This window comes from Lissotriton helveticus, chromosome 9 (assembly GCF_964261635.1).
Source record: "Lissotriton helveticus chromosome 9, aLisHel1.1, whole genome shotgun sequence".
NCBI lineage: Eukaryota > Metazoa > Chordata > Amphibia > Caudata > Salamandridae > Lissotriton > Lissotriton helveticus.
The window spans coordinates 34,044,540-34,066,019 of record NC_136070.1 but is presented as its reverse complement, the minus strand read 5'-3'; the positions used below and the strand labels follow the sequence as shown (position 1 = coordinate 34,066,019).

The 21,480-nt window shown below is 52.9% G+C and overlaps 1 protein-coding gene across 1 annotated transcript in view; it reads right to left on the bottom strand.

Annotated features, from left to right (window-relative positions):
* Positions 1-1,112: 1,112 nt before the first annotated feature.
* The window catches only part of PRKD1 (protein kinase D1), a 723,569-nt gene continuing 703,201 nt past the window's right edge, over positions 1,113-21,480 (bottom strand). Inside the window, exon 18 of the mRNA XM_078659419.1 lies at positions 1,113-2,019. Coding sequence (XP_078515545.1) covers positions 1,831-2,019 — 189 coding nt within the window. The 3' untranslated portion in view covers positions 1,113-1,830. The remainder of the gene's footprint in view (positions 2,020-21,480) is intronic.

Here is a 21,480-nt window from a genome sequence, read left to right as displayed (position 1 = left end):
ACTTCACCGGGAACAATACCAGCTGTCAGTGGATCACAATTCTCAGACACTGACATTATGTGTTGGTCTCTGGAGGTAAAAAAATATATATGTTCACCCTCACCTCAGTGCAGAGATACTTTTCATACCACTGCTATCCCACATGAACATCTATCTCCTTGTTTAAGGCTCTCTATTTTGCTGTTAAGGGCACTTGGTATTTGATGAGCACCGACAAACCACAGGGGGGCGCTGGCCATGCACATTCAAAACTGACTGTTGCACATGAAGAAATCCACGTGTCCTGGCGAAGGATTAGCTGGTCTGTTGTAAGTGTTGTATGACTGTATTACTATCTGTTGTAAGACTGAGAGGTTGTATGGTATGAGTACCTGTACTTCTTACTACCACTGACCAGGCAGTGAAGCCTTGTGTAGGAGAATAGACACTACTCTATTGGAGCCAAATATTAGTGATGTAACACTTGTACAGCCCTCAGTGTGCAGTGATGACGTGCATGTGCACGACATTGGCGTTCATACAAAGTAAGGGGGGGGGGCTCTACTCAACATGGTGAGGGGTCTCTGTGAGTCCCCTACCTCACAGATATTCATAGGTCTTTGCCTTAAAGAGAGGCCCCGGTAGGGAGGGGTGCCCCTGCGCCGCCGGCACTGCGTGCATGACAATGGCTTAACACAAAGTGAAGGGCCCCCGCAGAATATGCCCAGGGACCTCCGAGAGTCACATATCTCACAGATATTCATGCCTCAATGGGAAGCCCGGGTGGGGACGGGGACGCAGGGTTGTGCTGGGCCCCTGGTGCTTGAGACATTGCTAAATAAGGTCTCCAGCGCCTCAAGGTGGGCACGCCCTCCCACGGATGACTCTTCTCTGCATGAATTCCTCTGTCCGACCCGCTTCCCTCCATGTCACCCTGTGCACCATGCGACAGCCTCCTTAATCTCCCTGTCACCTGCCTTCCTATGCGCTGCCCTGTGTAGAGAGCACTAGCTCCCCGCTTTTCTCATTGCAGCCTGGCCAGCGGATTCCCTCCACTGCCATCTCGTACAGCTGACAGTGAGGGCCCCATGCCCCGAGGACGCAGCTGCCTTCTTGGCGCTATCTGTGGCCCTCCATGTCCCTCTCTGCTTCCTCATCAGCTCCTTTGTGCCACAACAACCAGCAGGCACTAGGCCCCACTCCCCCTCTGCCACCTCACCCTGCCAGCTTGTTTTATTTTGTTTATCGTCTATCCTGACGAGACTCGTTGCCGGGTTCCCTCATGCCACCCAGCCGTCTACATTCGGCCTTTCGTGCGCTGCTCAATATTGACCCCACCCTGCCGCCTTGGCAGAAACGGACCCGTAAACACATCTACATCCTCTTTGCAAAGTTGTCCAACCACCAACACCCGGAAGTAGATCCTGTGGGCGCCGCTTCCTGTCGCATTAGCTCAACTGTATTCCGTCCTGCTGATTGGCTGCATTAGGCCACGTGATCTCCCATTGAGCGCCTCCAGTCTACTTATGATCCAATCAAAGCACACGTACAGACGGCGCTCTGGCGTCACGGCGCAGGGGCGTCCTGTCCAATAGAGCGCAAAGACGGACCAATCTGCAGAAACATGTCATAAATGTTACAAATATCATTAGTTTCGATCTGTCCTGAAGGTTCCAGCCAATGGGGTCCAGCGGCGTCGCGACTCATGCGCATGCGCGCCCTTGCGGCGCATGCGCGCCCTTGCGGCGCATGCGCGGTGGCCTTCCGCTGGTCTCGTGAACGCCAGGGGGCGGAAGCAGTGACCGGGCTTCAAAGGAGGCCTCGGGGGCTTCAGAGGAGGCCCCGGTGGCTTCACAAGGCCCTGTCCTCCGCCTCGTCGGGCTCCCGGTTGGCTGGCGGCGGCCGGAGGAGATGGGCGGGGTACTGCAGGCTGTGCTCGGCCGCGTGCTGCTGCCACCGCTGGTCGTCGCTCTCGTGGGTGATGTACCGCTCTCCGAGCTTACATTCAAGCTCCCGCAGATCTAACCAGGTCTGGTAGTCCTGCAGGCAAAAGAGAAACAAAACACGGGTTAAGGCCCGTCCCCTGCTGCACTGTGTGAGCTTGTGCTTCTAGCATCATGCACTGAGATGGGGCCTGGGATACACCGGTTGCAACGTCATACGGGTCATTTGTTTTATGCCTGCATTTACACTGTTGCCAGGGACAGCAGTCATAGTGCTGCCATGGCAACTATAAACAAGGCCTAGCTGCTTCATGCATATCAGTTATGGTTTGGGTATGCATGTGCACTAAACGAGTTAGTTCATAAAGTGGGGCATTTTAAGGCAAAATTAAAGGGTGTTTATGGACCAATCTATGTCAGAGTCGCAGATATAAAATTATGTTAGGGCCAGAGGTAGCGTTGGTGCTGCATTGTGACAGCGCGCGCTCGCAGTGTAGAAACAGAAGTCTGTGATGTGACAAAGAATGAACCAGAGCTCTAAAGTTTCCGAATTCAAAGGGCCAGTGGCTCATCCACCTGTAGTCCTTGTTCACCATATAATGAAGTCAGGACTGCAGGTAACAGGTTGCAAAATATAAAAGCTGGACTGTATAAACTACTCAAAAACAGACCAGAGAACACTGGGATGGTGGAAGAGTCAAAGGTCTGAACTGTACAGGGTGGCAGGAGGGTGCTGTGTTAACTGGCTGGAATAGTTTGAGCAAGGTGTATGCACAAGAGGATGCTAGATCGGAGTAATGCCTAGTCTTGTGTGGGTCTCAACCTTGTGATGATGCTTTTGACTTTTATTGCCAGATGCATGGAAGGGATGTGTTGTGAGTATTCCAGCAGGGACAAGCAGGGACCGGCAGTGTGGCAGTAAGAAAGCTCCCAGTGAGGTGTGTTACTTGGAACCTGACTACATAATACATGCAGAATAGGTTACTTACATTTGGTATCACACTTTCTTCTAGAGACCTGGTACCAGCACTTGAAATTCGATAGGCTATTTAACCACAGATTCTTCACCTTTTGAATTTTTCCTCAGACGCCAAACTGGATCAGGAAAATGTTAATCAATATGCCTGCACACCGGCAGGTGGTGCCAGCGGCTCCGCATCAACATCGGTTTGTGCCGAAAGTGAAGCGAGGAAGCCTATATAGGTGCCACCCATGCGCACTGACATCAGTTGTTTTCTCACTCGTCTCTGTCCGCAGACACTGAGCCAAAAACAGACTAGTGTGCGGAGATCTAACCTAGTAGGTTTTCAGGTGGAGAAGAGTCAATTTCACAGAACGGGAAGGAGAGGAGGGTCAGTAAGGAATCTGCTTCTAGCCTCTACCAAAAAGAGTGTTACAGAAGGTAAGTAACTTGTTCTTCTAATAGAGACTTCAAACCACAGGTTCCTCACCCTTTGAGTAGATGGTAAAGCAGTACCTTTTTCCTATACTACCACTAAACTCTGGAACTCCTTGCCCACCTCCCTGAAAAAAGAACACAATCTGCTGCAGTTAAGGAAGCGCTTAAAAACCTGGCTCTACTAGTAACATTTCTCTATGAATAACTGCCTTTTAGTGTTTTTAGCGCATGGATACCTCCGGGTCATGTTGCGCTTTAGAAATTCATTTAATTTCATTTCAGGTGATGGGTCAGTGAACTGGCTCAAACCAGAAAGCTCTGCAGGACTGAGCTGGCAAAGTGGCAGTCTCGATGGACCTGACTGTGAAAACAGTAGTGCTTTGTGAAAATATGGAGGGATGCCCATGTAGCTGCTGTCAAATGTCCAGGACAGGCCTTCCATGTGCCCATCCACTGGTAGCGGTCTTGTCCCTGGTTGAAGGAACCCACAAGCCTTTCAGAGGCTGTTTTTAAGCCAGTGAGTTTCAGATTTTAATGCAGAGTACGATCAAGCAAGAGATGGTCCTCTTCTGCACTGCCTTGCCTTTCTTTGCTCCAGTGAATCTAGTAAAAAGCTGAATGTTTACTTGCAGTGCCCTTGTACAATCAATGTAAAAGCCAAGAGCCTTTTTGGATCCAGCCATTATTCTCTCTATTCCTCCTTAAAGGGATGAGACAGTGAAAATAACGTTGTGAGGGTGATTGTTGGACCCGGCCTCGTGGCGTGGTTCGCCTCTGTCCCTCCACACCCTGTGAGCGTAGGACTGCACCCTGAGCCCCTGCGCAGCGTCCCCGTAAGAATAGCCTACACCCAACAGCCTGGTCGTCTCACCCCCGATGAGCCCGAACCCCCGTAAATCCACGACCAGGCCGCATGTCCCCGTCCCGCTCCCGACTCCGAGCGCCTAGACCTGGCCTGCCCCACAAGGCCCGGACGCCATCTTCCCTTCCCGACATCCCTGTCTCCCTGGGCCTAGTGTGACCCCGGCCCCAGCGAAACCCAGACTCCAAAGGCGCGCCAGTCCGGGCTGGGGGGTAAAGCACTCCCCGAGTGAGATAAGCCAGAGAGTTTCGATGGCCCCTCCGGCCTCCCCTGAGAGACTGGTTTCCGTCACACCTTCGGGCCTCCCCTGGGGCCCCGTTTCGATCGCACCTCTGGCCTCCCCGAGGGCGGGCTCCAGACCCGCTGGGCGTCTGGGAATTCCTGGACCCATCTTTCTAAGGATCAAAGAGCCAACCGCCGGACCTCGCCAACGACCAGCCCCCAGGGCTTGAGACCTCCGCCTGCGAGGGTCCGGAGATCAAAGAGCAGAAGGACTATAACTGGGCCTGCCCGACATCTGGCGGGCAGTTGTATCTTGGACCTGAAGCCCTGCTGATCTGATCGCGGCTGACCCTAAGAAGACTCATCCTGAACCCTCCGAGCCCTGCTGACGCTGTCGCGGCTCAAGCTGAACTTTGACCATCGGAGCCCCGCTGACGTTGTCCCGGCTCAAGCTGAACTGTAACCATCGGAGCCCTGCTGACGTTGTCGCGGCTCGACCTTTAAGACCATCCGAGCCCTGCTGACGCTGTCGCGGCTCCTCACGACCTTCTCCCGATCGAGCCCTGCGGTCCTCGTCGCGGCTCGAGGAGTACTCTGGTCCGGCTGGACCATCGAGAGCACCTTCACGACCGAGCCAACTCGACGTGGGCGAAGCAGCCAGTGCGACCATCATCCCGTACCCCCCGGCTCGAGGATTGAGAGCCGGGCGTAGGGTACGCCCCGTACTGTCCCAGAGACTAAAAGACTGTCCCGCTTCCCCCTTCCCGAATCCTCTAAGATTTTGTGGTCCCTTGACCACTGTGTATATAAGAGTGCTTCCTTCGTTATTTGCTGATATAAAGATCTCGTTACTAAAACCCACTGGTGTGGTGTCTGTTCGTAGTGTGGTGTGAGCTCCGTGTGCACGATCCTAGACCCGAAGTCCTCCCCGGTGAGGACCTCATGATAAGACTCGGCAAGTTCTGTGGGAGAGGTGGGTCTTGGGGTGCCCGGGTGAGCATAACCTGGCCCCTGGAGATCGCCCCTTCTAACATTGGTGGCAGCGTCGCGATAAGAACCCACGTCTAGGGATCGTACAGCACTGACACACTATCCGAACGAAGAACAACCATGAGCCTCACAAACGACGGGACCACCTTCCAGATGGAACGTCTGAAGGACTATTCGCACCGTGAGCTCAAGCAATTCTGCAAGGATCTCCATATCCCGTCAACGGGATTAAACACCAAAGAGGACTTCCAACAAGCTCTGACCGCCTGGGTGGAGTCCGGAGCCCAACCTCCAGCACCGACAGAAGCCGAGGGAGGGGGAGCTCCCCCTGATCGAAACCCACGCCCCAGAGCGAGAAAGAACCGAGTCCCCGACGCGGACTCGCAGCACGGAGAGAGGTCTGTCTCTCGAAGAGATGACCGACCGAGAACGCGACCGGAACCACGAGCTAGAACTAGCCCGTTTGAAGATGGAAGGAGAACTCAAGCTGGCCGAGAAGAAGCTAGCCATCGAGCAGCTGCGGCTGCAAGGAGAACTAGAAGAGAAGAAGCTCCAGCGAGAGCATGACGGAAAGAAGCTCCAACTGGAGCACGAGCGCAGCGTGCTGGAAATAGAACTAAAGGCCCGGAACGAAAACAACAAAACAACAGCGACCCGAGAGTCTGTTCCCCCGGTGGAACCCAAAGTCCACATCCCCAAGGATGTGGTCAAGGAATATTATAAAAACGATGACATCCAGCAATGGTTCAAGGCCTACGAGGTCGCCATGACCTCGCACCGAGTTCCGCAGAAAGATTGGGGAGCCGGGCTGTGGGGGCGATTCCTGAGCGAGGGGAGAGACACCCTGCTCGACCTACCGTCTGCCGAACAGACCTCCTACAGCCACATGAAGGACGCCCTCCTCACCCGGTACGGGCTTACCCCAGAAATGTACCGTCAACGCTTTAGAGACTGCAAGAAGATCCCCGACACCACATGGGTGGAATACGTCAACTTCTACACTCGAGCCCTAGAAGGGTGGATCAGGGGCAGCAAAGTATCCACCTTCGAGGGGCTCATTGACCTCATTGCCTACGAACATTTGTCTCTGAACTGCTTTGTGGAACTCCGACAGCACCTCCTGGACAGCAAGCTGGCTGACCCCCGGAAGCTGGCTGTCGAGGCCGATCGCTGGGTGAGCACCAGAGTCCCCCGGGGGAGACTCTGGCCGAAATGAACAGGGATCTTCCCGCCAGCGGGGAGGGGGGAACCAGAATAGACAGAGGGGGTCCCCGGAAGGAGCCCCGCGCAGTCCCCCTAGAAACCAGCCCAGCTCCTCGCCTCCCGCGGCGCGCGCAGGGTTTCCCCCAGCCAAACCAGGGCCCCGAGTCAGCCAAGCCTGCTTCCATTGTCAGCAGCCAGGGCATTATGCCAATGACCCCCGATGCCCGTTGTTCAAGAAGCCTGCCGCTGCAGGGCCACCAGCGCGCCACATCACCTCAGTAGCCTTAGAAGAAGAGGAGGGAGTAGAGGAGTTCGCGGGAACTGACCCTGCAGCAATGATGCTAGTCTCCCTGGGTAATAGGGAGATGGTCCCAGGAGCCCCCCTACCCGATAATACCGAGAAGTACCGACAGCAGGTGACTGTCAATGGCCATCACATAGGGGCGCTCCGAGACACTGGGGCCAGTATAACCGCCGTCAAACGGCACCTAGTCACCGAAGCCCAGATTGTTCCCCACATCTCCTGCAGGGTGATCGCAGCTGATAACTCCGTCCGCACCTGCCGGATAGCGCAAGTCCCGTTCGAATGGGGTGGCGTCTCGGGAGAGTTACGAGTGGCGGTCCGCTCCGACATGCCTGTGGACTGCCTGCTCGGCAACGATCTAGAGAGCTCCCCCTGGCAGCGGGTCGAGAAAAGGACCCACCTGGAGATGGTGGGCCTGCCCGAATGGGCCTGTGTGAGCACCCGGTCGATGACCGCCCGGAGAGCCACCCCCGAAGGGGCAACCGTAGAGGCGGCACCAGCGGACCCCGAGGTCCTTGAACCGTCTGAGACCCCTGAGCTGTTCCCCGAAGAGGGCTTCCCCCCCGAAGCAGGTCCCCTCGGCCCTGGCGCCGAACCGACCCCGTGCCCGGGCGACCTGCCCGAGCTGGCCCAGTGGCGCCAGGAAGGAGGACCGTCCCGGGAAGAATTCTGCCTAGAGCAGACCTCCTGTCCGTCCTTGGTCGGGCCGCGGCAGCAGGCCGCCGCCCAGGCTGCCGGTGACCAGTCCGGCTCCCACTTGGTATATTGGGAAAACGGCCTCTTATATAGCGAGCAAAAGTCCGCCGAGCTAGGGTCGGGCCGGGTGCTGGTGGTACCCCTATGCTTCCGCAGTTTTCTCCTCAACCTGGCCCATGACGTACCCCTGGCGGGACACTTGGGACAGGATAAAACGTACCATCGCTTGGTCACTCACTTCTACTGGCCGGGCATGCGCTCCGATGTGGAGGCCCACTGTAAGTCCTGCCCCACGCGTCAGTCCAGCGGAAAGAGCGGCGGGAGGCGCAAGGCTCCCCTCCAACCCTTCCCCGTGGTCAGTACCCCCTTTGAGAGGGTGGGAATCGACATTGTGGGTCCCCTCGACCCCCGGACCTCCCTGGGACATTGTTTTATCCTTGTCTTGGTGGACCATGCCACCCGCTACCCCGAAGCCATTCCCCTCCGAACGGTGACCGCCCCCGTGGTGGGGCGGGCCCTCATGGGGATCTTCTCTAGGGTAGGATTCCCCCGAGAGGTCGTCAGCGACCGAGGGACGAACTTCATCTCAAAATACATGAAGTCCCTCTGGCAGCAATGTGGGGTGACCTACAAGTTCACCACCCCCTATCACCCCCAGGGGAACGGTCTGGTGGAACGCTTCAACCGGACCCTCAAAGGGATGATCATGGGTCTCGAAGAGCCCCTGAGGTGTAAATGGGACGTCCTCCTCCCCTGTCTCCTCTTTGCGTACCGTGAAGTCCCCCAGAAGTCACTGGGGTTCAGCCCCTTCGAGCTGCTCTATGGGCACCCAGTCCGGGGGCCCCTCACCCTGGTCAAGGAAGGGTGGGAGACGGCGGCCCCCGAGCCCCCTCCCGATGTGTTTCGATACATCCTAGCCCTCCGGAACCAGACGAGGAAGTTCCGAGAACTGGCCGAGGCCAACCTCGAGGCCAGTCAAGAAGAGATGAAACGGTGGTACGACCAGAATGCCACTCTGGTCGAGTTTCAGCCCGGACAGCGGGTCTGGGTGATGGCCCCCGTAGAGCCCTGTGCCCTGCAAGACAAGTGGACAGGGCCCTTCAAGGTGGTAGAACGCAAAAGTCAGGTGACCTACCTCATCGACGTAGAGTCCCCCCGGAACCCCTTGCGGGTCCTTCACGTGAACCGCCTCAAGCCCCACTTCGCCCGGTCCGAGTTGAGCTTGCTCCTCGCCACGGACGATGGGGAGGAAGAAGAAACGGAGCCTCTCCCCGATCTCCTGTCTGTGAAAGAGAAAGATGGCTCCGTAGAGGGAGTGCGTCTCCCCTCATCCCTCTCCCCCGAGCAGCGCGAGGACTGTCGCCAGCTGTTGGGACAGTTCTCGGACCTCTTCTCCCTCACCCCCGGCGTCACCAGCTGGTGCGTCCACGACGTGGACACCGGGGACAGCGCTCCGGTACGGCACAGAGCCTACCGCGTCCCTGACCGAGTCCGGGCCTGCATCAAGGCCGAGGTATCGAAAATGTTAGCCCTCGGGGTGGTCGAAGCCTCGGACAGCCCATGGGCTAGCCCCGTGGTCCTGGTGCCGAAGGCAGCCGCCCCCGGTGCCACTCCCGAGCTGAGGTTCTGCGTTGACTACCGAGGGCTCAACGCAGTCACCAGGACCGATGCTCACCCCATCCCCCGAGCCGACGAGCTGATCGATCGCCTCGGGGCGGCTCGCTTCCTAAGCACGTTCGACCTGACCAGTGGATACTGGCAGATCGCCCTCACCGAGGGAGCCAAGGAAAGATCCGCTTTTTCCACCCCGGATGGTCACTACCATTTCCGGGTGATGCCCTTCGGGATGAAGTATGCCCCCGCCACCTTCCAGAGGCTGGTTAACCAGGTACTGGCGGGGTTGAAAGAGTTCAGCGCGGCGTATCTGGACGATATCGCCGTCTACAGTTCCCACTGGCCCGAGCACCTCCAGCACCTCTGGGCGGTGCTGACTGCCCTGAGGCAGGCTGGTCTCACCATTAAGGCCAGCAAATGCCAGATCGGACAAGGGTCCGTGATCTACCTCGGGCACCAGGTCGGAAGCGGCCTCGTAGCCCCCCTCCAGCCCAAGATCGATGCCATCGTGGCCTGGGAGGCCCCCACGACCCAGACGGAAGTGCGGGCGTTCCTAGGGCTCACGGGGTACTACCGCCGGTTCATTAAGAATTACGGCAGCATCGTGGCTCCCCTCACGGAGTTAACCTCCAAAAACCAGCCGAAGAAAGTCAGCTGGACACCCCCCTGCCAAGAGGCGTTCGAAACCTTGAAAGACGCCATGTGCACTGCCCCCATCCTACAAGCCCCCGACTACGCACGAGAGTTTGTAGTCCAGACGGACGCGTCCGAGCATGGCATCGGAGCCGTCCTGTCCCAGGTGAGCGAGAACGGCCTGGACCAACCAGTGGCATTCATTAGCCGGAGGCTACTCCCTCGAGAGCAAAGGTGGAGCACCATCGAGCGGGAGGCCTTCGCGGTGGTTTGGGCCCTGAAGAAGCTGAGGCCCTACCTGTTCGGTACTCACTTCCGGGTCCAGACCGACCACCGACCCCTCCGGTGGCTAATGCAGATGAGAGGGGAGAATCCCAAATTGCTGCGCTGGTCCATCTCACTCCAGGGGATGGACTTCACTGTAGAGCACCGGCCGGGCTCTGACCACGCCAACGCAGACGGCCTGTCCAGGTTCTTCCGCCTCAGCGAAGAGAACCCCCTAGAGGATGGGTAGTTCTCCCCGCCTTCCGCTGGGGGGGACGCGTGTTGGACCCGGCCTCGTGGCGTGGTTCGCCTCTGTCCCTCCACACCCTGTGAGCGTAGGACTGCACCCTGAGCCCCTGCGCAGCGTCCCCGTAAGAATAGCCTACACCCAACAGCCTGGTCGTCTCACCCCCGATGAGCCCGAACCCCCGTAAATCCACGACCAGGCCGCATGTCCCCGTCCCGCTCCCGACTCCGAGCGCCTAGACCTGGCCTGCCCCACAAGGCCCGGATGCCATCTTCCCTTCCCGACATCCCTGTCTCCCTGGGCCTAGTGTGACCCCGGCCCCAGCGAAACCCAGACTCCAAAGGCGCGCCAGTCCGGGCTGGGGGGTAAAGCACTCCCCGAGTGAGATAAGCCAGAGAGTTTCGATGGCCCCTCCGGCCTCCCCTGAGAGACTGGTTTCCGTCACACCTTCGGGCCTCCCCTGGGCCCCGTTTCGATCGCACCTCTGGCCTCCCCGAGGGCGGGCTCCAGACCCGCTGGGCGTCTGGGAATTCCTGGACCCATCTTTCTAAGGATCAAAGAGCCAACCGCCGGACCTCGCCAACGACCAGCCCCCAGGGCTTGAGACCTCCGCCTGCGAGGGTCCGGAGATCAAAGAACAGAAGGACTATAACTGGGCCTGCCCGACATCTGGCGGGCAGTTGTATCTTGGACCTGAAGCCCTGCTGATCTGATCGCGGCTGACCCTAAGAAGACTCATCCTGAACCCTCCGAGCCCTGCTGACGCTGTCGCGGCTCAAGCTGAACTTTGACCATCGGAGCCCCGCTGACGCTGTCGCGGCTCAAGCTGAACTGTAACCATCGGAGCCCTGCTGACGTTGTCGCGGCTCGACCTTTAAGACCATCCGAGCCCTGCTGACGCTGTCGCGGCTCCTCACGACCTTCTCCCGATCGAGCCCTGCGGACCTCGTCGCGGCACGAGGAGTACTCTGGTCCGGCTGGACCATCGAGAGCACCATCACGACCGAGCCGACTCGACGTGGGCGAAGCAGCCAGTGCGACCATCATCCCGTACCCCCCGGCTCGAGGATTGAGAGCCGGGCGTAGGGTACGCCCCGTACTGTCCCAGAGACTAAAAGACTGTCCCGCTTCCCCCTTCCCGAATCCTCTAAGATTTTGTGGTCCCTTGACCACTGTGTATATAAGAGTGCTTCCTTCGTTATTTGCTGATATAAAGATCTCGTTACTAAAACCCACTGGTGTGGTGTCTGTTCGTAGTGTGGTGTGAGCTCCGTGTGCACGATCCTAGACCCGAAGTCCTCCCCGGTGAGGACCTCACGATAAGACTCGGCAAGTTCTGTGGGAGAGGTGGGTCTTGGGGTGCCCGGGTGAGCATAACCTGGCCCCTGGAGATCGCCCCTTCTAACAGTGATGATTTGCCTGCCGTGGAAAGAAGTCACCACCTTTGGCAATAACGAGGCACGTATCCTAGCAACCAGCCTGTCTTGGTAGGAAGTGGTATGAAGAGGGTAGGCAGAGAGGGCCTATAGCTCGCTAGTCCTCCATGCCAAGGTTACGGCAACCAGAAAGAATGGAGAGTAAGCAACGTGATGGGACAGCTGTGTATAAGTTAGAAAGAAGAACAAACAAGAAAAGCCCAAACTAAATTTAAATCCCACTGGGCGTACTGAAAGGAGAAGGGGTAAACAGGTGCTGCAACTTCTTTAGAAAACACATCACACCTGGTGGTTTAAACAACAAATGCTGGTCTGGCAACTGTAAAAAGGCCGAAATAACTAACAAGTACCTTTTAGCTGTACCTAATGCAAGGCATTTCTGGGCTAGAGAAAAAACAAGCAGCAAAACCTCAGACATCTTGGCGTAGAATGGGTCAACTTGTTTAACATACCAGGCCACAAACTTGTCCCAACATCATGCGTATCCTCACTTGGTGGAGGGACCATTGGCTCCCAAAATAACATCAACAATCTCAGGTGGGAAGTCAAAAGCGCTCAACTGCTGCAGCTCAATCTTCAAGTATGGAGGTAGAGAGTGCACAAGTTTGGGTTCAGGACCCTGTCCTTCTGCTGATAAAGGGGAGCCTTCCAAAGAGGCAGCTTGATTGGAGGACAGATGCACATGCCTAGGAGTTTGGGGTACCATTCTCGCTGCGTTCAACCCAGAGCCACTAGGATGACTTAGTGCTGATAGTTCCGGATCATCTTCAGAACATCGGGCAGCAGTGGTATCGGCAAGAAGGTGTACAGAAGTACGAGTTCTGCTTTAAGCTGAATGTGTCTCTTAGCGAGAGCTGCTTTGGAATCTCTAAAACTCAGAAGTGGGGCATTGCATGTTCTTGGCAGTGGTGTACAGATTGTGTCATGGTCATTGCATTCTCAGAAGAGACGTATGCCACCTCTGTGTATAACCGCCATTCATGGTTTGTATGGCGTCAACTAGTCTGCTCTAATGTTCAAAGATTCCGCTTGGTGCTGCACCTAAAGTAAAATACCCTGGCCTTCTGGCTGCCTCCAGAGATGCAGACCTTTTTGGCACAGAGTCTATGACCCCACCCGCCCTGTTTGTTGCAGTACCACATGGTGGTGGTGTTGCGTGAACACCTGAACCAACCTCCCTTTGATGGATGGTAGAAAGGTTTTAAACGCCAAAGGAATGACTTGGTGATATGGAGCCGAGCCTCCACCACAGATTCAAGGCCTTTGATCTCCACCTCTCCCAAGTAGCAGTCCCACCTAAAAAGCAAGGCGTTGGTCACCACTTTCAGCTCTGGGTGAGCTAGGGAGAGGGGCCCTAAAAGCCCTAATGCCCTGAAGGCCGTTGACATTCACTGCAATGCAAGACTCGTAGAGGAGAAAACTCTCTTCCCAAAGATCATTTGGATTTGTGGTCAGCAGGAGTGGTGAGGAACGCATATGGGTTCACTTACTGGCTGAAGCCTGTACCACCAAGCTCTCAGTGAGGGGTGCTGGGTCAGGACGGTAGGCCCCCCCTTGTCCAGGACAATGACGAATGACAATCTGGCGTTGGAGCGAGGGCCCCGAAAAGGGCTTAGCCCAGGTGTTGGTGAGGGCCTCATTAAATGGAAGTGAGGGATCAGTACTTGTCTGACCCTGTTAAACCACCTCAGTCAATACATTCATTTTTGTACCTCCTAAGTGGGGAACCCTGTATCCAAGACCTCAGGAGCTCTCCACATATCCATGGCAAATGACGCACTCTCCTCAGTGGCTGGGACCAGAGGTGAAAGCAGGCCATTGTCTAGAGAAGTGGCCAGTCCACTGGCATCTTGGAGATCCACATACCAATTGTCTGCATGGTAGGACTGAACAAAATCACCTCCAGTATCATACATGTCATTATCAGAATACATCCCAAAAAGATCATGCATAACCAGTGTCCCTTGAGGCAAGGGCACTGTGTCAGTGTCTAAAGGATTGGCCATTTTTGGAGGAATAAGCAGCATAGACCGCAGCCAAGGTCGGCGCAGCAATGTCTCCGAGTTTGTTAGCAATATGGGTTGGATAGTTTCAGCGGATCACGCTCTAGTGTGGGACGTGACAGTGGGAGGGTGTTCAGTATGGGAGCTGGTACAGACTCAGGAATGAATCCAGAGGGACCTGCTGATGTCGATGGAGGTCCTGCAGAGGAGATCAGCTAGAAAGTCTCTCCACTCCTTGGGCTTGTAGGCGCACCTGAGGGAGAGGGTGTCGTGCCAAAAATATGTAGCATCACATTCTGAAACTCCTGAACTTGTTGAGTGTAAGGAAATGCCCTTTTTTGATGGTCACTCCTCAGTTTTTTCTGACTGATGCTCCTAGCTTTTTGACCCTAAGAGTGCACTGAGGCCTGCTGACCAGACCTCAGTGCCTGTGCCCTTTCCCCCAAAATGATAATGTTACATTGGCTATACCCAGTTGGCAACATACTTACCAGTTAGTCCCTAATATATGGTACCCAGGACTTGTGAGTTAGTCTCCCCTCCAGGGATTGCAGCACTGGTTGTGCCAACCTGGGAGTTGCAAGAGTAAAACGAGTCTCCTAGTCTACGACTGTGGACTGCAAGGGTAATTTCGAACTGCTAGCCCGACTGCTATTTAAAAGCCATGGCAAAGTCAACTGTCCCCCTAAAACACGTCACCCCTTTGGCAGGCCTACTCAACCCTAAGGGAGGGTGCAGCATATTTCATGGGCAGAACATGTATTTTACATGTTCTGACCGTAAAATTATGAAATTGTCTTTTGTACTGTGCAAAAGACTTGGTCACGCCGTTGACGAGTGAAGGGTTACATGCTGACCCCTCAGCTGTGATAACTCCTAAAGGGTGCGACCAAAGTTGACACGCCAAAGTATCAAACAACTCTACATGAAACCCAACTTGGTTGTTGAGTCAAAATGAATGTAACAAGTTACATTAAGCAACTTTTACAAAGTTGCCACTTGGTTCCCTTCAATTTTCTGTGCCCTCAACGGTTGCACATGGAGCTTGAACCATAGACAGCCTTTTGCCCTCCTGTGGAAATGTACTTAAAACTCCTAGGAAAGGCGACAATAGAGGCCTGCACTGGGGAGAGGTGTAACAACTCTCCTACTGGAAGCCACACAGATGTTGGCCCAAAAGGGGAGCTTCAAAGCTAAAGCTACCTTTGAAGGCTAATGGGGAACCCTTGAAAGAGAGGCATCCCCATTGTTTAGGCAGACTAGCTGGCAACCTTGAAGGAGAAGGGAAACTTGTTTTCAAACAGGTTTTCCAGGGATGTGTAACCCCCTTGGTAGCCACACCTCTGGGTTGGGCTAGGGAGTGCTGGACTCCGAAAGAGAGAGAGGGATTCTACCATCTTTGGTGACTCCTGGGATAGCCAGATTCCACAATTCCCAGGAAGTGGTCATCAGGAGGGAGGGAACCTGGTAGGCCATTGGCATCCTACCGTGAGGGCATTTTTTGTATATAAATAGAGCACACCTGGCATCTAGAACTCAGATCTCGATTGGACTGTATGGAAGACATAGGAAGGACTGCCCTGCTGCACAAAGTTCCCAGCAAAGAGAGGCTGCACCTATATGTACTGCATCTGCTGCACCTGGTAGCTCCCAAAAAGCGGGACTGAGTCTATTGTCTCAAGCTCAAGGACAAGTCGCCTCCAGAGCCCAGCCAAAGCAAAGAGATTCCAAGGGTCAGCCAACTGACCTCCTGTTCGAAGCATAGAGCCACAACTGCTGAAGAAGCCTGCCTAGGGCGAGTAGTAGCCCAGATCCCCATATTGCTGCTTCCCGTCGTCGTGCAGCACTAGGGACCAGGACCGGATGCTCAGAAGATGCACCCAGGTTCAGTGGACCCAGGAAAGTTGTCGGATTTAGCTGTGACCGCGACACCGGACAACAGGTTTTCCTGTGGCACCTAGTCTTCTGCCTGGCTGCAGAGGACCTTGTGGGACATTGAGCCCTAGGTCCAGGACCCACCTCATCACCTACGTGGACATAGAAGTCCCTGCAGGAAGATTCCTGTCGATCACGTTGCATCCAGAGGATCCTTGAGGATCTCATGCATCCTGTATCCTCAGCATCAGGACCACTTCTCTAGGAATCGATTGAATGTAGATAAGGTGACGAACAACTGGAAGACTACTTCTTCTGAGGAGATAACTGTTTCAGGGTGCCTTTCTGATCCCTCTGACTGACTCCCTGCTAGATTTGTTTGCCCCAAGTAACTCTAACCAACCACATTACAACTATGTTGACTCGTACCCATTCCTCAAAATCAGTGAAATGTCTACTGTTTCTGGAGCCAAATCTTTCACTAAGCTTGACCTAGCTGCGGCTTTCCATCAGGTTGAATTGGCACCCAAATCTCGTTACTTGACAGCATAAGGGGACATATCAGTACAGCCGTATGCTGTTCCATCTTGCATTGGCGGTATAGGTGTTTCAGAGGCTTATGACCACTCTGCTCAAGGGCATTGATAATGTTTCAGTATTCCAAGATGACGTTTCATTTCATGCAAGTGAACTTGTTGAACATAATAACATGATGAGACAGGTCCTCATGGCCCTTGGTAAAGCTAGGGTTGTGCTCAAAAGAGAAATTACTGTTTTTGAAGTCTTCTGTGGAATATCTAGAACACGTCATTTCAAGTGACAGAGTACAACCCAAACCACGTTTGGTAGAGCCTATTTTGGAGGCACCTCCTCCTGGAGATAAGGTAGGGGGCAAAAGTTTTCTTCACCTCTGTGAATTTTACTCACTATTTATTCCAGAGTTTGCCACTAGGGTCAGACCCATTTCTAACTTATTAAAGGCCAAAACAGAATTCCAGTGGGATTCTGTGTGTATGACTGTGTTTGCAGACATTAAGAAGCAGCTGACCAAGGTTAGTGCTCTTAAACCTTACGGCCACCATATTAAATGTTATTTAACTGTAGATGGTAGCAAATTGGTTGTTGGTGCAGTTTTGACACAGAAGTCTGGTGGACAGGAGTACACAATTGGCTTTGCTTCTAGAGTTCACAGGGAAGCCGAAATCCATTATTCGGTCATAGAGAAGGAACATTTTGCCTGCAGGTGGGCCATCGAGAAGTTTATAAGTTCTCTGTGGCAGAGGCATTTTGTTCTACACACAGATCATTGACCGTTGGTTTCCATCCAAAATGGTACCAACGTCAATAGCAGTACTTCAAGGATTGCAAGACTCTCAGGCAGGTTGCTTCAGTTAAATTTTGAGGTTGCTCACATATCGGGGGTAGGAATGTGAGAGCTGAATATTTGTCAAGATATCTGATCATGGGTAATGATGAAGAAAATGACATGCATGAGGCTGAAAGTTATTTAATTGCTGCATTTGGTGTAGGAAATGCTAGCCATTTTTCTGAAGTGGAATGGAAAACTGCTACAATCAGTGACATGGCTTTGAGTACTGTGATGAAGCATGTCAGAGAAGGTTGGCCACAGGAGAGGTCTTTGGATTTTTAGTATTCAACCAATCTTCAAGATTTCTGAAGACTTGACCATAGAAGATGGCTTACTCATGAGTGCTCATAAATAAAAACTTTCCATGCATCCTAGACACTTGATTCTAAAAAAACTTATGAGGGGGACCTAGATGCTACGTTAACTAAACGGAGAGTATGCATCTCGTATTGGTGGCCTCAAATGAATAGTGAGATTGATTTATTAGTTAAAGGGTGTCCAGTGTGTGCCGCTTGAAATACGTTACTTAAAACATCACCTCCATTGTTGATGCAGATAGATTGTCTATTTGGACTCCAGAAGAAATTGAGAATTGATTTAGTGGGGCCATTTAGTGCCCTGCTTCACAATTCATGCTGTGATTTGGTCCTTATGAATTACTACTCTAAATGGCCTCATGTTAAATTTATAGGTGACCCTAACTCTAAATCTGCGGTGGCATTTCTTAAAGACGTCTTCATGAGTGATGGCTTTCCAGAGGCGCTGATTTCTGACAATCGGGTACAGTTAGTATCGGTGGAAGTAGAAAACGTTTTAAAAGAGAGTTCCATTAAACATCTCCAGAGTTCACTGTGTCAGCCCCAAATGAATGGTCCAGTAGAATGCTTTGACCATGTCTTAGAAGAGTGTATACGGTGGGCGTTAGCTAATAAATGGGATGTATGACGTTACCACGCATCCTTCTACAAAGCCTACCTTTACCACGCAATTTTTACAACGCAGGATCCATTACAACGAAGTACTATTACAACGCATTTTTTTACATCGCATATACCTTTACAACGCATCCCATTACAACGTAAGTATTGGTAAGTATATAATATATTTTTTAAAATGTAATTAATTAAAATTAATATAATTTATTTTATTTTAATTTTAATTTATTTTTACCCCGTACCCCTTAATTAAAATTAATAAAATGTATTTTCATTTAATTTTAATTTATTTTTACCCTGTACCCCAAAACCCAAACCTAGCCCTGAACCCTAAAAATACCCTTTTACCCAAAAACCCAAACCTAGCCCTGAACCCTAAAAATACCCCTTTACCCAAAAACCCAAACCTAGCCCTGAACCCTAAAAATACCCTTTTACCCAAAAACCCAAACCTAGCCCTGAACCCTAAAAATACCCCTTTACCCAAAAACCCAAACCTAGCCCTGAACCCTAAAAATACCCCTTTACCCAAAAACCCAAACCTAGCCCTGAACCCTAAAAATACCCCTTTACTCAAAAACCCAAACCTAGCCCTGAACCCTAAAAATACCCCTTTACCCAAAAACCCAAACCTAGCCCTGAACCCTAAAAATACCCTTTTACCCAAAAACCCAAACCTAGCCCTGAACCCTAAAAATACCCCTTTACCCAAAAACCCAAACCTAGCCCTGAACCCTAAAAATACGCCTTTACCCAAAAACCCAAACCTAGCCCTGAACCCTAAAAATACCCCTTTACCCAAAAACCTAGCCCTGAACCCTAAAAATACCCCTTTACCCAAAAACCCAAACCTAGCCCTGAACCCTAAAAATACCCCTTTACCCAAAAACCCAAACCTAGCCCTGAACCCTAAAAATACCCCTTTACCCAAAAACTCAAACCTAGCCCTGAACCCTAAAAATACCCCTTTACCCAAAAACCCAAACCTAGCCCTGAACCCTAAAAATACCCCTTTACCCAAAACCCCAAACCTAGCCCTGAACCCTAAAAATACCCCTTTACCCAAAAACCCAAACCTAGCCCTGAACCCTAAAAATACCCCTTTACCCAAAAACCCAAACCTAGCCCTGAACCCTAAAAATACCCCTTTACCCAAAAACCCAAACCTAGCCCTTAACCCTTAAAATACCCCTCTACCCAAAAAATGTGTTGTAAAGTACATGTGTTGTAAAAGTACTTGCGTTGTAATAGTATCCGTTGTAAAAGTATGAGTTGTAAAAGTTTTTGGGTTGTAAAAAATGCGTGGTAATGGTATTGCGTGGTAAAAAAATGCGTGGTAAAGGTTGCATACCAATAAATGTGTCATTAGTGCTGCTGTCCAAACGGTGTTGTGGTTTATAGAACCACACCTCATTCAAACACAGGTGTCTCCCTGTTTGAGTCTCTTAAAGGCAGAAAACCCACTACTCAATTTAGACCTTTTTGAATGTCAAAACTATTAAAAGAGTCAGTCATCCATTGAGGATTGTGTTGTAATGTTAAAAAAGCAGAACATAAGCAAAAGTTTTATTATGATGTCCAAAAAGTGTTAAAAACATTCAATTTGTGGGGGGTCATGGCCTAGCGGTCCAACATGTTGACTTGCTTCAGACGAGCTCCGGCAGCCATAGACAACATCCTGCCGGATTACTGGCTAAATCCCCCTTCTCGGTCTTGCCCAGTCTCGGGGAGAACGGCAGCACTACGGGACACGGCACATAAAGTGAGGAGCGCAACAGGGCGGCACTTGTAAACAGGGTCAGAGACGCCGGGCCGTGCAGCCTTCGGCCCTGTAGGTGTTGGCAGCCTTTGTAGAGCTGCAGAGACTCTGCTTAGCCTAATGCTACGGGTAATCCTGGGAAGCCCTGGGCGGAGGCCTGACTGCCCGATCCGGAGTGGTGGCCCTGCTTTGTGCGGTGCTGCCGGAACCCTGCTGTTGGAGAGCCGGGCTGGGGTCTCGCGGCCGGGCCGTGATTCAGAGGTCCTCGTGGCCATGGCGGCAGCCGAGTGCTTGGCCGGCTTGTTCACCTGGCCAGAAGCCCGAGTGTGTCTGCGGTGGCAGTGCTGGATGTCCATGATCCCGGAGTGCTCCGCTGTTAAGGACTAGAGATTCATGGACCTGACCGGCCAGTGAGCCTAGCGATTCCTGCCTGGAGGGCGTCTACAGTCTGAATATATCGATGGGGGAGGTCAGTTTGACACACGCAGCACTAGGCGAGGACCCCATTAGGGAAGTGGGGGCGTACTCCAGTCCACTGAAGCGGTCAGACTAGACCCCGGTGCAGCTTGCAGTTGGCGTTGGTCCCCTGGTCCACTCTATATTGTAAGAGACAACGATCCTCCCCCTCTCAGATCGTTGGCTAGCTGGGCACCTCCCGGCCCAGCGGGCCCCATACTTCCTTGGCAGTCCACATCATCACTGGAGAATAACTGCCACAGACGGTGAGGGGGCACAGGTAAATTTATTGCATATTGAGGACCCCCGGAATACAGAGCCCTATTGATGACTATAGATAAAACCTTGGGGCTTACCTCTAAACAGCACAATGGATTGCTATACGGGTGCTTGTGCACCAAATGCTAATACTGGTGGAACCCCAGGCGCTACACCAGATAATGTTTGGTTATGAAAGAAGGTTCAAGGGTACCCCTGCTGGACGTATTTGCCTTATATAATGTGTCCTACCTGAAATCGCCATGGGTAGCACCAGTGACCTTTGCCTGCTGTTGGATCTGCGGTCCTTGCCCCCTTGCTGCCTGGGCTGCGCCCGCTCACCTCCCGCCGCTGCTCACCTGCACCAACTCGGAGCGGCCGCTGTGTGGAGGTCGGGCCTGGGCCAGGGAACTACAGCACCCAGCAGCCCGTGCGGCCGGAAGCCGCTAGCCCGGAAAGCGCGCCAGGAGGCTCTCAAATTGCGGCGTTACTCCCCGCGTCGCGGGATCGCACGCGGGAGAAGCCCGGGACAAGGGCGGGCCCTCCTAGGCCAGAGGAGGCTGGGCTGGGCCACGGACTTTGGTCCTGCATCCTATGACTTACACAACCATAAAGTGAAACTTTTTATTTTGTTTATAGGATAAAGTGAATTCGAAGTTTGTTTTCATTCTCCAAATTGTGACCATGTCTAAAACCAAAATTGATAAGACCACATCTGGGTTGGGTACTATGGACATTTATCTGGTAAAAAAGGTTCATCAAATTAAATGCAAACGTAGGGCTTCGTTAGGTCGAGATAGTCATCTGGTGTCAGATGAAGTTATGTCGTCTCCAGTTGCAGATTTTACTGTTACTGATATCCCTGATGTGGGCAATAGGTCCGTCATAATAGCTGAAGCGCAGGTCCATGTTGAGTCCCAGGAAAATTTACTCAATATATCTATTGAGGCATTAGAAGAGCCATTGCCTATCTCCAGACCGGTGAGATCTTGCAGAAAGCCACAGACCAAACGCGGGGGGAAGTATAGTAAAA